The sequence below is a fragment of the Anabrus simplex genome, chromosome 3 (genome assembly GCF_040414725.1).
Source record: "Anabrus simplex isolate iqAnaSimp1 chromosome 3, ASM4041472v1, whole genome shotgun sequence".
In the NCBI taxonomy this organism is placed as follows: Eukaryota; Metazoa; Arthropoda; class Insecta; order Orthoptera; family Tettigoniidae; genus Anabrus; species Anabrus simplex.
Genome location: NC_090267.1, coordinates 207,383,700 through 207,398,690, shown reverse-complemented (window position 1 = coordinate 207,398,690; position 14,991 = coordinate 207,383,700). Strand labels below are relative to the sequence as shown.

The 14,991-nt window shown below is 40.2% G+C and overlaps 1 protein-coding gene across 1 annotated transcript in view; it reads left to right on the top strand.

Annotated features, from left to right (window-relative positions):
- The window catches only part of wge (winged eye), a 405,537-nt gene that overhangs the window by 178,319 nt on the left and 212,227 nt on the right, over window positions 1-14,991 (top strand). Inside the window, exons 4-6 of the mRNA XM_067143856.2 lie at window positions 3,732-3,884; window positions 5,149-5,556; window positions 10,647-11,150. Coding sequence (XP_066999957.2) covers window positions 3,732-3,884; window positions 5,149-5,556; window positions 10,647-11,150 — 1,065 coding nt within the window. The remainder of the gene's footprint in view (window positions 1-3,731; window positions 3,885-5,148; window positions 5,557-10,646; window positions 11,151-14,991) is intronic.

Genomic DNA, 14,991 nt, shown 5'->3' with positions numbered 1-14,991 from the left:
AAATTCCACTGCCCTCATTTATTTCGGATGGTTCTTCGAGTACTTCTGCGAATATGCTCCTGCTTTGATATCAGTTCAAGTTTAGTAACAACCATCCCGGCGCTCATTTTTTTAAATTTAATGAGTTAGGAACTGGTTTATTGCATTGCCTACGGCAGATAATTCTCAACATTTCTTATTTCAGAAATTGCTTGTCTAATGCACTTTGCCGGTATATTTCGTGATTCTTTTCACGTGGAGCTCGGTCAAGCGATGAATTGCCGTGATCAAGGCTCACACCGGTTTCCAGTCTCAGTGATCTACTGGCTGTCTCGTAAATAAGCTAAACTACGTGTGCCGTGGATAGCTGAGTAGGATATGTGATACCATTCTTGTGGAAAGATACGTTTCTGGTATCCTATGGTTGCTGCTTCAGGATCATCACTCGATTTGTTTTAGCTGATCTAATAGGAGTCATACCTATTTGACCAACGTCTTGATCGGTGCTATCGACCCTTGAGAGCATGGCCGCCGTTGGAATTATTTGCAGGGGGTTGTAATTACTGGCGGTTAGGGGAAGTGAATTATGCCGGATTTGGAGAAATGTTAATAATTCGAAATCAGAATGATGTGTTTTTAAGGCATTTCATCATTCTTTTCACGTCAGTTAATTTCACATCATCTCTGCAATTTTTACTTAGCTTATTTACTGTTTGTAAATCTGAAGTAGAAACAGGTTTACAAAAACGGTTTAGCGAAGTAACAAGGGCTATTTTTCTTAGAGTATGGTTAAAGGTGGTTTTGATGTTAATGGTAGGTATTAAAGATGAATTCAAATAAGCGACAGTTATGGATAACGTAAATTTCAGTAGGGCAGAACTAAAGGAAAGTAAAGACAGTAAAAGAGACAGGATGGAGGTTTTGCCAAACGCCACTGCGGAAACAGGGAATGGCAATGTAATGCATTTCGCATTTTTCAACTTATGTCAGTCTTATGTCAGTGTTCTTCCCTGAAAAGAGCTTTCTAACGTGCCAGTACATCTACTTCCACGGATCTCTCATAGCTAAGCACAAGTGCCAACTGATTATGCGTAACTCGATTCCGAATCCATGAGTCCCTGAGACGAGCGCTTAAGAGCACATATTTATTATATTTATGTATTCCACACAAAATAGGAAAGGGATAAATCTACACTGGAACTAGATTATAATCAAATGGATATCGAACTTACACTAGTTCAATACTTATTGTTTCACATCCTGTTTTCTATTAACTGACGACATCTAAAAAATTCCACAAAAAATCCACACACGAAAATCCTGCCTTTGAATTAATGACTTGGGATTAGTGACATGCTTACACCACGCAAAAGAAAACTAGAATATATTATGGTACAACACAACGACGATAAATTATACAGATTATTCATTTCGTCCGACCGCAGTGACACACTTCTTTAGTCTTCGTCCTTTTGTTCCTAGAGAGTAGATTCATTTCTGGATGAGTTCGATAGTATTTGAAGATATTTAAATTCGAAAACTCCGTGTAGTCTATCATTATTATTATTATTATTATTATTATTATTATTATTATTATTATTATTATTATTATTATTTATTTATTTATTTATTTATTTATTTATTTATTTATTTATTTATTTATTTATTTATTTATTTTACTTAATGGTGGTGTATAATTTGAATAATGGCGATTGAATATTTACATTGTATGAATTGATCAAAAGGATAGGCTATTGATGCGATGAATTTCTATAAAGACAAAAAGCATTACGTTCAGAACTAGAAGTAGTAGCCTGTACTGTGCCGGAGATTGAGAAACATCTGTTGGAGGCCTACCATTTCCGCTTCCGTATTTACATCCTCCTTCCTTCGTTTGACCCTCGCTGCTACAGTCAGTATAACGCTGTGAGAAAGTTGATATTCCACTGAGAAATACTAGCCTGTTTTTAAATAGAAATCCCTCGACCCCTGTATGTTTAACTTCTATTTGCATAATAATATATTCGGGAGATGGTGGGTTCAATTCTTGAAGATGGTTTTTCCATATTTTTCCGTTTGCACATCAGCCAAATATCAGTGCTGTACCTTACCCAAATCAAGGCCATGGTCGCTACCTTCTAAGTCTAGCCCTTTTCTATCCCAGCGTTGCCGAAAACCTATATGTGGTAGTGCGATGTAAACCTCAAGGAGCAGGGAGGGTTATAAGGTCATTTTCGCATTCCTCCTAAATCTAAACAGACCGTGGTTCAACCGTGCCATCCTAATGCTCTCCTGAGGCTGAATAGAAAACTACTGAAAATCACTTCCAAAATGATGGAGAGTGGAATTCCAGACTATTTTACTTCTCAGTATGTGTCCTGAGGCTGAGTGTGCTCCGTCCATGTCACTCAAAAAAGTCTTAATTTTGTGGCATAGTCGTTGATCGAACCCGGTCCAACCGGGTGTTAAACTAATGGTAAGGTAGTTGAGTGTTAGACGTTTTCTTCCGGTATCTCGGAGAAAGACATTGATTGGTTGGTAGCCAGCAGAATGGAGCGGGGTTATGGCTCCTGATATCAATCGCATTGTTTGATTTAGGCTAACTAGAGACCAAACTTGTTTACATGACACCTGTTAATTCTTGTTGATGCACATTATTGGGCAACGAAGTACCTTATACAAGATCGAGAATTCAGGTATGCTCCTTCTTGTGTGGTGGTTGTCAGCTTTTGTGGAATGTTGTTTTGGTTGGTTATTGTAATGGTGCTGAGTGCCTTTGAAATGTATCGAAATTTCTCTGTTTTCCAGTGTGTTACTGTTTCGTCATATTCCTAAACAAATCATTTTCCACTGTTTCTCTCACACCCTAATGAGGTCGTGTGTGTGACCTGTGTAGCAGTTCTGTGTGGCCTGTGTTGTACGGCCGGATACTCTTCCCGACGTCAACTTTATGTGGAGGGCTATAGCCTATTGACTGTTGCATGGTTCTGTGGTGGTTGTGTGGGTATGAGGAGGAGTGTATTGCGTCAGACTAAAACATCTAGTCCCCTAATCAGTGGAGTTATCCAGACTCATTTAAAATCCTCGACCAGGATGGAAATCGAACCCAGAACCCTCTGCATCGAGAACTCCGATGCTGACGCTTCAGCCAAGGAACTGGACCACATTCCTAAATAAATATTATGCATAATTTCTCAGGTTAGATGTTTGCAGTCAATCATCAATCAAGCATCATTGATCTGCATTTAGGGTTGTCGTCTAGGTGGTAGATTCCCTATCGAGTGTTAACCTAGCCTCTTTTTAAATGATTTCAGAGGACTTGAAGTTTTGATAAATTATTCCATTCCCTAATTCATCTTTCTGTACATTAATAGGGTTTATTTGCCCCAATTTTTCCTGTTGAATTCCAACTTTATCTTCATATTATTGATCTTTCCTACCTTTAAAAGCTCCAGTCATTTTATTCGCTTACTAATGTCATTCCACGTCATATCTCATCTTGAAAGCTCCGAACCTCCCGTTTAGTCCTCCCAGGCCTAAGTTCACAATATTTTCATAACGTAAATCGTCCAGAACAAATCATACTGCTTCCCTTTGAATCTTTTCCAGATCTCGTAGCAAGTAATCCTGGTTTGTGTTCCATACACAGGAACCATACTCTAAGAGGGGGTCTTACCAGAGATTTACTCACCCTCTCCTTTGCAGCCTTACTACAACCCCTAAGTACTCACATAACCATATTTTCCTTGCAGCATTCGGGCGATATGGCGTCACGGGTGGTCTGTACTCCTTGTTTCCAGGCGGAACGGAAACAAGTGCTGCCATCTACTCGCAAGCAACCAGTACTTCAACGAGATTCGCCCATTCCGCCAACACCTACCATAGTTTCATCGGCTCTCATAAAGGTAGGTATCGCAGTGAAAAGGTTACGACTTAAACGCCATTTAAATGTTGAAGTGTTTAGAAAATCTACTTTATTATTGCATCAGTAGCAACTATTCATTTAATTTAGTACTAGTGTTATACAGAACGCTGTAACCTCATTAACTACAGACGGGACTTTTTAATCAACAGAAAGAATTAAAGACTATCTCGACAGAGTGGTGCCTGTTCCGTGATTGATATTTTTCTGTTTTACTTGGGATCTCCAAATTCACATTTCGCATCGGACACTAACAGACAAACTGAATTCGGAAAAGGCTAGCTGTTTCAGGAACTTGGCAATACGACGGATAATATTTTTTTAAAGCCATAATGCAATATTTTGAGTGATATGTTAAAAATAATTATAGTATGCAGCTTTATTCAGCACACAAGCACTCGTTGAACCGAAGCAGTGATGAATGGGGACGTTCCTTGGGTATTGTTTTGTGCTATATCGTACCAAACGTTTATAAAACTCAGGATAATATTTCAAGCGCTGCCAGATATTCTTCTTCGTGGTAATCAGTTTCATCAGTATTTTACGCTTACCAGTATTAAACGTATTCAACACTTACTCTTCCTGTGGCACATGATGTCAAGTGAGGTGAAGTGCTTAGCAATAGAAGTATTGCTAAAGAACTCAGTCAGAAAGGATGAACCATGAAAGTCAAGTAATAAACAAGTAGTAAGCATTTAACATAAGTTCAGTAGGCATATAATTTGTATTAAGGACTTCTGTCGTGTAAAGGGTCGATCATTTCTATTGATGTCTGCTCTGTTCGATTCCTGCCGTGGCAAAAAATAAAGATTAGTGAGTGAACTGGGGCAGAATTGGACAACTTTATGAAGACGATTCGAAACTTCTCTGATTTGAAGGTTAAGACCAAGATTAAAATGACTCAGAGAAGCGAGGAAGGCTGCAGATCGTCAGTTTTTCTCTCGTGGAGCAGAAGAAAGACCGACTAAGAAGTAGGGCAGGAGATAAAACATGTATTTCAGACAACAATATTCTGACTCTATTATAATTCATGAGCTTGATTCTATTTTCCCTTTTATTATTAAGGATAATTATATTTGAATATAAACTGTGAAACCATCTTTGAGATGCCAGTGGTTAATGAGTTTACCGCAATCTGTTTATCTTTGTTTAAATTATTATTATTATTATTATTATTATTATTATTATTATTATTATTATTATTATTATTATTATTATTATTATTATTATTATTATTTTATTTCCAGTCTCCGATTCCCTCTTCTCCTCTGGATATTCGTTCGGAGGGCCGACGCCTCCTCCACCGCAAGCTCCAGGGCCGCCGTTTTCGCCAGCAGCGCCTTTGGTGGAGAGAGGCATCACTCAGCTGGAGATGATGGCTAAGGGATTCAACAATAATAATAATAATAATAATAACAACAACAATAATAATATAAACAACAATATGAGCAATGAGAACCGTGTGAATCCTCCCGTGGTCAAGAAGCTGGAGAACAAGCGAAGAGATTGCGAGATGTTCCAGGAACCTATGGAACGAAGGCAAGTGAGCAGTAAACAACGTCGTTGGGAGCAAGCGACGGCTGCGCCTCCCGTGGTGAAGAATGAGATTACCAGTCGACCAAGCTGCGGCTGTCGCAGGACGAATGTCAACACTAGTGAGTACTTGAGACATTTGCTAGAGGTTTAAGTCAGATTAGTGTTGGGGAAAGTGTCAAAAAGTTTTGAGTGGGGTGGAGATGAATATTGTCTTGGGTGTGATTAAATGAATGGTCCCTTATAAGAGTTCTCCAGCACATGTGCTGTTCTATTCCATATTTCTTCCTCCATCTTTCAAGATCACCTATCTTATTTTTCTTAAACCCAGTTTTTTAGAAGAGTATAATTTTAGAGCAGGCCTATATGAGAACACCAAAATAGAAATAATGGATGTTAGCAAGGAAGTGGGTATAGTCTAATATAAAAATACATTTTAAGTTCCTCCAATTACTTGTTGTCTTAGTGCCACATTTGCCTTAAGTTTTTGTGTTAAACTTGATGTCATGTTTGAGATATTATTATTATTATTATTATTATTATTATTATTATTATTATTATTATTATTATTATTATTATTATTATTATTATTACCCACTGAGATGGTACAGACTACGCAGCTGAAAACTTGCATTCGTGAGATTGTGGGTTCGAACCCCATATAGGCCTAATTAACTCCGTGTCTGTCTCCTTTGCGTTTGAGAAACAAGTCTGTACTTTGGCTGAGTGATCGGTTGTGTAGCATAGCTTATTCTAAGAAATCAGAGACATGGCCGAGTTGTGGGACTGTCCAGAACGCTATATCCAGACGCTATAACCGCTAGACCAGGGCATCAGCCAAATGGTCATGATTCTATGATAGTGTCAGAAACTGTGGAGCAGATCATTGGTCAACTAGTGGTGTTTCTACTACAGTTTCGGAAGAACTTCTATACTAGAGCATTAGTTAAATAGTGATGATTATATGACAGTTTCGGAAGAACTTCTAGACCAGAGAATTGGTCATACAGTGATGATTCTGCGACGGTGTTGGGAGAACCTCTGGAACAGAGTATCGGTCAAGTAGTGATGATTTTACGACAGTTTCGGAGGAACCTGTAGTAGAGTATCTGTCAGATAGTGATGATTCTACGGCATTTCGGAAGAACCTATAGAGTATCTGTCAAATAGTGATGACTTTACGACAGTTCCGGAAGAACCTATAGAGTAGAGTATCTGTGAATTAGTGATGAATCTACGGCATTTCGGAAGAACCTCTAGACCAGAATGTCGGTCAATTAAAGCTAGTTTACGTTAGGCTGGTATCAAGGGTAGTCACTGCGTCTAGTTGCTAGCCTGTTACTATAAAAATAATAAAATAATAATAATGTTATTGGCTTTACGTCCTACTAACTACTTTCACGGTTTTCGGAAACGCCGAAGTGCCGGAATTTAGTTCCGCAGGAGTTCTTTTACGTGCCAGCAAATCTACCGGCACGAGGCTGACGTATTTGAGCACCTTCAAATACCACCGGACTGGGCCAGGATAGAACCTGAAAAGGTGGGGTCGGAAGGCCAGGGCCTCAACCGTCTGAGCCACTCAGCCCGACATACAAAAAGAAAAGAACAGCAGCTTTTTACACTCAGTGAACATAGCATCATGTGAAACAGCTTGTCTAGCGACGATTATGAAGCCATTTGTGCGTCGTGATCGTAACGTCTCACGAAAACAGAGTAAAATGTTGAAGAAAAAATGATATGTTTTTCGTGTGCGCAGAGCTCCGTGGACCGAACTAAGCGCTATGATCGGGGAAGAAATGTGCTTACCGAAAGGCATTGGATTAACAGCAGGCTTAGAAGGAGAGGAAATCTGCTTCTTAAAGATTTGTTGAAGACCCAAGCGAATGCAGAATGTTTTTGAGACATTCTGAGAATTTTGAAATCTTGTTCCAGCTGGTTTCTGCAGCCTGACAGCGTCAGGACATAGTCTATTAGCCCGTAATACTCTCTACCTCCCGATCACATTGGGCTGACACGTAAGAAAGTGCAGAGCACAGTGCAAATGTGATGTCGGTAGATGCAGAGTGGGTCTCGGCCGGTAAGTGGCCACGGCTGGTCCGTGGTCCAACAACTCTGCACTCTGACCGGCTACCCGAGCAGAAGAGGGTTGGCCACGGCTCTATCGTGGCTCTACGCCTTTGCATTCGGGAGATGGGACAGGGCTAGACCTCACGGCTGACCCCAGCCATCGGCTGTCCTGAGAATGGTTTTCCGGGGTTTTCCATTCTCCTGCTTTAAGGCGAACGCCGGACAGTTCCTAGTATAAGCCACGGCCGTCAACCCCTTCAGCTTCTCCGAGTATCTCCTTCACCGTAACAAATCTCCCGACCTGAGAGACGGCGTCACCGTTTAAGAGACCCGCCTCCATCTTCAGGGGAGGAATGAAAACATTTTAGTAGTCGTAGAATGTGATGGTGGAAGTAGCACAGTGGGGTCTGCGTCTAATACTGTCCCAGTTATTTACATAGAGATATTCGAACTGCTGACTTTCCGTGCGAGAATTCAGCTAAATGAGGGGATTACCTCGCTCCGTAGATCCCTGTATTATTATTGTCGCAATATTGCTTAGATCCTCACGTGTTTCCTCAGCTACTCTTGGTAATTATCCGCATATTCTTTTTTCTATGATTGGGTTTTTCCACTACCATAGAGATGACGCGTGGTCCTCGCTCACGTGGATCTGTCTGTTGTAAAGAATTCCTCCCTCTTCGGACCGAGAATTTTTTATTTTCATTTCAATCTCGCTTTGTGTCCTGCTATGATTGCAGTCTGGCTTTGTTGCTGTCATCTCTAAACTCTTATAGACCTTATACTTCTGCAGTGTTGGTGAAACGTGACGTAACATTTCACCGGTTCTGACGAGCATCTTCTTTCATAGGCTAGACTGGGAATAGAAATAAAATTTACTTCGTATATGTTTCTGATTCTCAACGAAACACGTGAAGTGTTTGTTACACTTTCGTTGAGAGGATTGTGTTATGGTTCGTAGTTGGTTTTTAGTGCATTTTGTATGGTCAGAAACAATATACAACAGCATTGTCGAACGGGCGATGAAGGGCCACAACTAGCTTCGTTTGCAATACTCATACTTCGTACAATAAAAAAAGAAGCAAACTGCAAAACGTTATCCGTATCTATCTCATTTTCTTCTAGTGACACTGGAATGTGCTGTTGGTGATCCAGTCAGCCATCGGGCTGAGAAATCAATATCGACGTTCTGAAGGGCAAGTTTATCGTAGCATTGGAACGACATATGTACGGAAATATTTTCAGAGAGTGACTTTTTCAGCAAAGTTATTTTCATCCAGGCGTGAAGCATTTGCCTATACTGAAGTAAAAGTTTCCTTTCTAACTTTCTTGACAATCTTCAACTTCTGGGTGAATCGACCATGACATTCCCACGTATTCCTTTAATATTAATATTTTAATATTATTTTATCTTTACCGCCTGTTGCTATTTCTTGATGGATGCATTACTTTCGCCTCTCTTTGCACAGATCAGAACAGAATGTATCTTCCACCGAAACCCCAGTCTCAGCCATGTCTGTGATAATTCCTACTACGTTTACATGGGGTCTGAAATCCGTTTGATTATACTTACCGTACGGAATACGATCCCCGTATTGAATCCGGCAAGCAAAATCGACATAAATAAGCGACACAGAAACGCGGTAATATCGATAGCGTATTCTTTAATCAATTTTTTTACAATTTGCTTTACGTCGCACCGACACAGATAGGTCTTATGGTGACGATGAGATAAGAAAGGGCTAGGAGTGGGAAGGAAGCGGCCGTGGCCTTAAATAAGGTACAGCCCCGGCATTTGCCTGGTGTGAAAAAGGGAAACCACGGAAAACCATCTTCAGGGCTGCCAACAGTGGGGTTCGAACCCACTATCTCCCTGATGTAAGCTCACAGCTGTGCGGCCCTAACCGCACGGCCAACTCGCTCGGTTATTCTTTAATCAATATAACCTTTTGCAACGCGGTCGATTGTAAGGTCTCTATTTCCATACGTGCTTTTTAAATAGCCTAGCGAAGTGTAGTAGACTAGTAAGATATATTTTAGATTTATGAGAAGAACTTCCATGGATGATAATTAGTCATTTTCTTGCGATTCTGTTGCCCGTAAATATTCAGTTGGCTATCGATTACGAATTAAGATGAATAGCACAGATTCGATTATGAAATTATTTTCGACAAAACAAGCATATAGTGTACGCGAGGTCGTTTTCAATACGACCTCATTACGATCCGCATTTACTTGGAACTCAATTCGAACTGAGTACGATACGATTCTAGATTTTACCATATCGACATTGAGACTCAATCCTGACTGAGTTCCTATTTACATGGAGTTTCCTGTACAGAAAGTGAACTCAAATCTATTTGAATTCTGCATGTAAACGTATGGAAGCTACTGAGGTGAGGTGTGGGTGGTGCTGAGTAATGACATTCAGAACACTACTTGTGCTTCTGAGTGTTATGAAATGTGTTATTCACAGGGCTGTTCATGCTGCAATAACACTTTCTGTTTCAGTGAGGAAAGCAATGGCAAACCCCATTCCCCATGTTGCCTACTAATCTTCGTTTTGGCACTGCCATTGCTTTTTTGTTTTTTTTGCTCATAATCACATAACTTATGGTCGTGCTTTTTGACGATCGAACCAGTCTCTTGGCTGTGATGACCTAACAGACAGGCAGATGCTCACTTCCGGTGTCTTAAGTTGCGGATTGGAACCCCGACGCGGCTAATCGGCCTTTAAGAATGTTGATTGAGACCTGTGTCGTTAGATTGGTTCGCATACTAATCTTGGTAGGGTACTCCAATATCTTTTAGGAACATCGAAAATGAAAGGGATATAAAACAACAACAACAACAGTAGCAAGAAAAACAACAACTACTTCTACTACTACTACTACTACTACTCTTTTTGCCATTGCTTTCCTCACTGAAACATCAGCATAGGCTCAGAAAGCCTGTACTCGACGGTCTGAGTCCCTCAGCCCAGCTAAGCCATTATTATTATTATTATTATTATTATTATTATTATTATTATTATTATTATTATTATTATTATTATTATTATTATTTTTACAAGTTGGAATTAGGTTAAAGTACATATAAACTGAGCCGTCAGTTTCAAACTATGCATGATTTATTTTTTCCATAGGTTCTCCTGCACCCCTCTCAGGGCGAGAACACACACATCATGGTAACATGACGTCTTTTCCCGATGTGAACTCGTCACCTCAGTCTCACCATCAGCAGCAGCAGCAGCAGCAACAACAGCAACAGCAGCAGCAACAACAACAACAACAACAACAGCAGCAGCAGCAGCACCACCACCATCATAACCACCACCAGCAGCAGCATCAGCAGCAACAGCAAACCCAACCTCCGCCTCAGCAACAGCAGCACCAGCAATCGCTGCAGCAAAACCATAAAAAGTTGGAGGGTGGTTGTAGCCGTACGAACCCAGTGGCGCTCCGCAGTGGGGGTGAATGGCAGCTGCAAACTATAAAGAAAGAGCCGGGGGCCACTCCGTGCCAGGTGGCGGAGGTGACCACCAGTGTCAGTCCCTTAGCCGCTGTCGTCAAATTGGAGGCGGTCGGATCGGCATCACCTTGCTCCAAGAAAGACCTCGTGCAGACTCAACATGCGGCTGTCAATACTGGTGAGTGAATTTCTGTACTCATTATTGTTCATAAGTTGTTGGCCTTCATCATTCACACCAATATTTCAGAAGAAAACGGACCACATTTTTTCTATGACAAATCTTATGGACTGCGAGTTTTAATATTCACACCACAGCATACAAATATAACGTTTTAAAAGAATAAATTACATTATTTTACCTACTCTACTGTATCTTACATATTTAATCGTTCGCTAATGATTGGCACGTATCCCTACTTCGACTTCGTTCATAAATCGTAAACAACTTCACTTTATTAAAACTCTACCTAAAAATTCACCAATTGATTTCAGTGATTCTGTCAAAGATCTCGGCGTTATCATTGAGGGGTTGCTGTTGTCGTCCCGTTCGCTAAAAAAGTCACCACCTGGATATTTTAGTGACTGCTGACCAGTGAGTATAATTATTGGCGCTTTCAAAAGCCCTAGTGAATATGTAGTACACCAAATATTTTCCAACTGCTTGATAACATACGATATTCTTGACGAGCACCAGTATGGTTTTCGATGCAACCATAGCACTAGTACCGCACTACTTAAGGTTAGAAACGATATTCGCAAAAGGTGGACAAAAGGCAAGTTACAATCCTAGCTCTTCTTGACTTCTCTAAGGCTTTTGATTCAGTTGACACAGGCATAGTTTCCAAACTATTTAAGCTCAATTTTTCAATAAACAGTCTCCAGTGAACTCATACTTACGTGGTCGTCAGCAGTGTGTAATAAAATAACTATAATGAATATTCATCCTGGAGATCCGTAGAGGTTGGTGTCCCACAGGGGTCCGCTCTCGGACCGCTTTTATTTTCTGTCATAATCAATGACAGTACGTCATGTCCGACTCGTTGGCTGAACGGTCAGCGTACTGGCCTTCGGTTCAGAGGGTCCCGGGTTCGATTCCCGGCCAGGTCGGAGATTTTAACCTTAATTGGTTAATTCCAGTGACACGGGGACTGGGTGTATGTGTTGTCTTCATCATCATTTCATCCTCATCACGACGCGCAGGTCGCCTACGAGAGTCAAATAGAAAGACATGCACCTGGCGAGCCGAACCCGTCCTGGGATATCCCGGCACTAAAAGCCATACGACATTTCATTTCATAGTACGTCATCGGTTAACTGCTGCAGACACCGCATGCACGCTGACGATATGCAGTTACTGTATATCTGAACTGTGGACCGGAAAGACTAACTGACGAAATTAAAAATGTTAATAGAGAATAAGGACTTTGTAACTGGACTGAGACGCACGGACCAACGTAGAATCCCAAGCTATGTGTAATTTCTTACCTATGACTTCGTTCAAGAATCGTAAACAATTTCTTTATCAGACTCTACCTCCACCTAAAAATTATTGACGAACATCGTTCATGGAAACAGGAGATTATCAGCGTTTCCAGAAAAGTATTTGCGTCCCTTCACTAACTTTAAAAGATTCTGCAACATATTTTCCAGTGTAGTAAAGGAATGCCTCATTTGCATTTTGGTGGTATTACCTCATATCGATTACTGTGACGCCTTGAACAACGATATGACTGCTACCCTTAATGAAAAATTGAAACATGCGCAAAACGCGTGTGTTCGTTATATTAGTAATCTACATTACTATGACCATGTTACACCTGCCTACAATGATCTTGGTTGACTAAAACTCATAATTTAATTTAATGTTATTTTGCTTTACGTCCCACTAACTACTATTTAAGGTTTTCGAAGACGCCGCGGTGCCGGAATTTAGTCCCGCAGGAGTTCTTTTACGTGCCACTAAAGCTACCGACAAGAGGCTGACATATTTGAGCACCTTCAAATACCACCGAACTGAGCCAGGATCGAACCTGCCAAGTTCGGGCCAGAAGGCCAACGCCTCAACCACCTGAGCCAATCAGCCCGGTGGCTAAAACTCAAACAGTGCCATAATTATCATGCCTCATCTAATATTCTTCCTCGTGCTCACTGCCTTACTTCCACTGTCAAGTTTCACCACCTTTTATCCAATACAGTTTTGGAACACGGTCAAAAACTAATACCCTCTTATCGATATCACCTCATCGCACCTTAAGATACAGAAACTCATTTGTCATTTCTTCTGCACAACAGGGGGATTCACTACTTATCTCTGTCAGAGGGGCCTCACCTGCTATTTTCAGGTAACATTTTCACCAGTCTCTTCTGTGTAATATCTGAAGGTCTGGATTGCTGTTCATGTGTTTTATTAATGTTGTAGATTAACCTTCCGTTGTTGTTAAGGATCATAGAAATTACATAAGTTAACATTTTGTGTTATAGTAGTGTACATTCATTTTTTTAATATGTTTCTCTTAATTCTGCACATGTAAATATTGTATTTTCTGATTAGATAGAAGAGAGACAAAATAAATCTACTCTATTCTATTCTAGATGGCACTCATGTTAAAATGATATGTATTTGCTTAGAAGAAGGTAAAGTCATTTGTTACTAGAGCACACTGGAGGCAAGTTAACAGGAACAACACAGTGAGACTGTTATAGCCGTATAGTACTCAGAATATTACAACTGCAAAACATGAGCAAGTCGAAGAGAGAATCATTTCGCATGATGTCCATCATCATAAGGTGAACATTTTGTAGGACGCTTTCTAAAGTACATGCAGGTCTCGTATGCACAGACCAAATATCAGCCACCTGAATTACTTGTAGGATAAAGTACTGTACAATTTAACTTAGGGCTTGAGTATCAAGGACACCTTTCCTAAAAGTTTTGCCTAACAATGTACTGAAGTGCATTACAAACAGTGAAAATACCATCAAACAACAATAAAGTAAAATTTAAACACACGAGGAAGGCAGTTGGGTAAATGCACTATAGAACCAATCCTGAGGGGTTAGACATGCTTTGAAAATTTCCTGAACAAATCAAGAAACAAAAACGTATCCTTCTCTCTATTATCTATTCCAGAAAAAATCCTATATTTTCTGTTCACGATTCAGTTTCGGACTTCTCGATCCTTTCGGCACGGTGATTGGTGGGATAGCTGGAGTAAACTTCCCTGTGCGCTTATGTAGTTTCCGGACGCTAATGTGGTAATTGTACATGCTTGGGATGGTGCCCGTAGCTCAACAATGCCCTGACTAAACCGGAAATTAAAATTCAATTATCGATTATCCCTTGGCGATTCATCGATCTTCTCCATTGTCTCTGGTGACATCAGAAGGGGATTAGAGAGTAAATTCTGTTTGTCACAGTGAAATTGTCCTTGTTGATGTAGAGACATTTGATTCCAATTTTTTTTATGACTCTAGGAAGAGTCCATTAATCTTTAAAGAGAGTGAATGTTTTGAAAACCCGCGAAATGCTTCGCAGAATGTAGCATTTTTGTTCTGCTACTTGTTGCCGAAGTTCGTTGACTCGAAAATTACAGCTTGTTGCCTTGAGGATCTTAGTTCATTTGAAAGGCTTCTTCCTTTTCCCTTTATTGAATTACTTTTGATTCAATAATCTCCTGGAGCTAAGCACAATTCAGTTTGTGTTTCCATACTGGTCTATTGCATAATGTCGACGAGCTTTTTCTGGCTGCGGAATAAATGGCTGTGGCGATGCTTACATTGCTAACATCTTATTCGTATCTTTTTATGAAATAAGTAAGATATTTTTACTTTTGTAAAGAGTGTGTAAAAGGATTACCGGTTTAGTCATAATATTATCATAATGAATAGGGAAATAAGGTTAGGAGCTTTGTAAATGCCAAAGCACTACAGTAATTGGTGGCACAAAAACTGTAGTCATTTGTTTTGAAAATGGCCTTTAGATGCCTCATATTTGTAGAAATCAGAATAAATCTCAGATA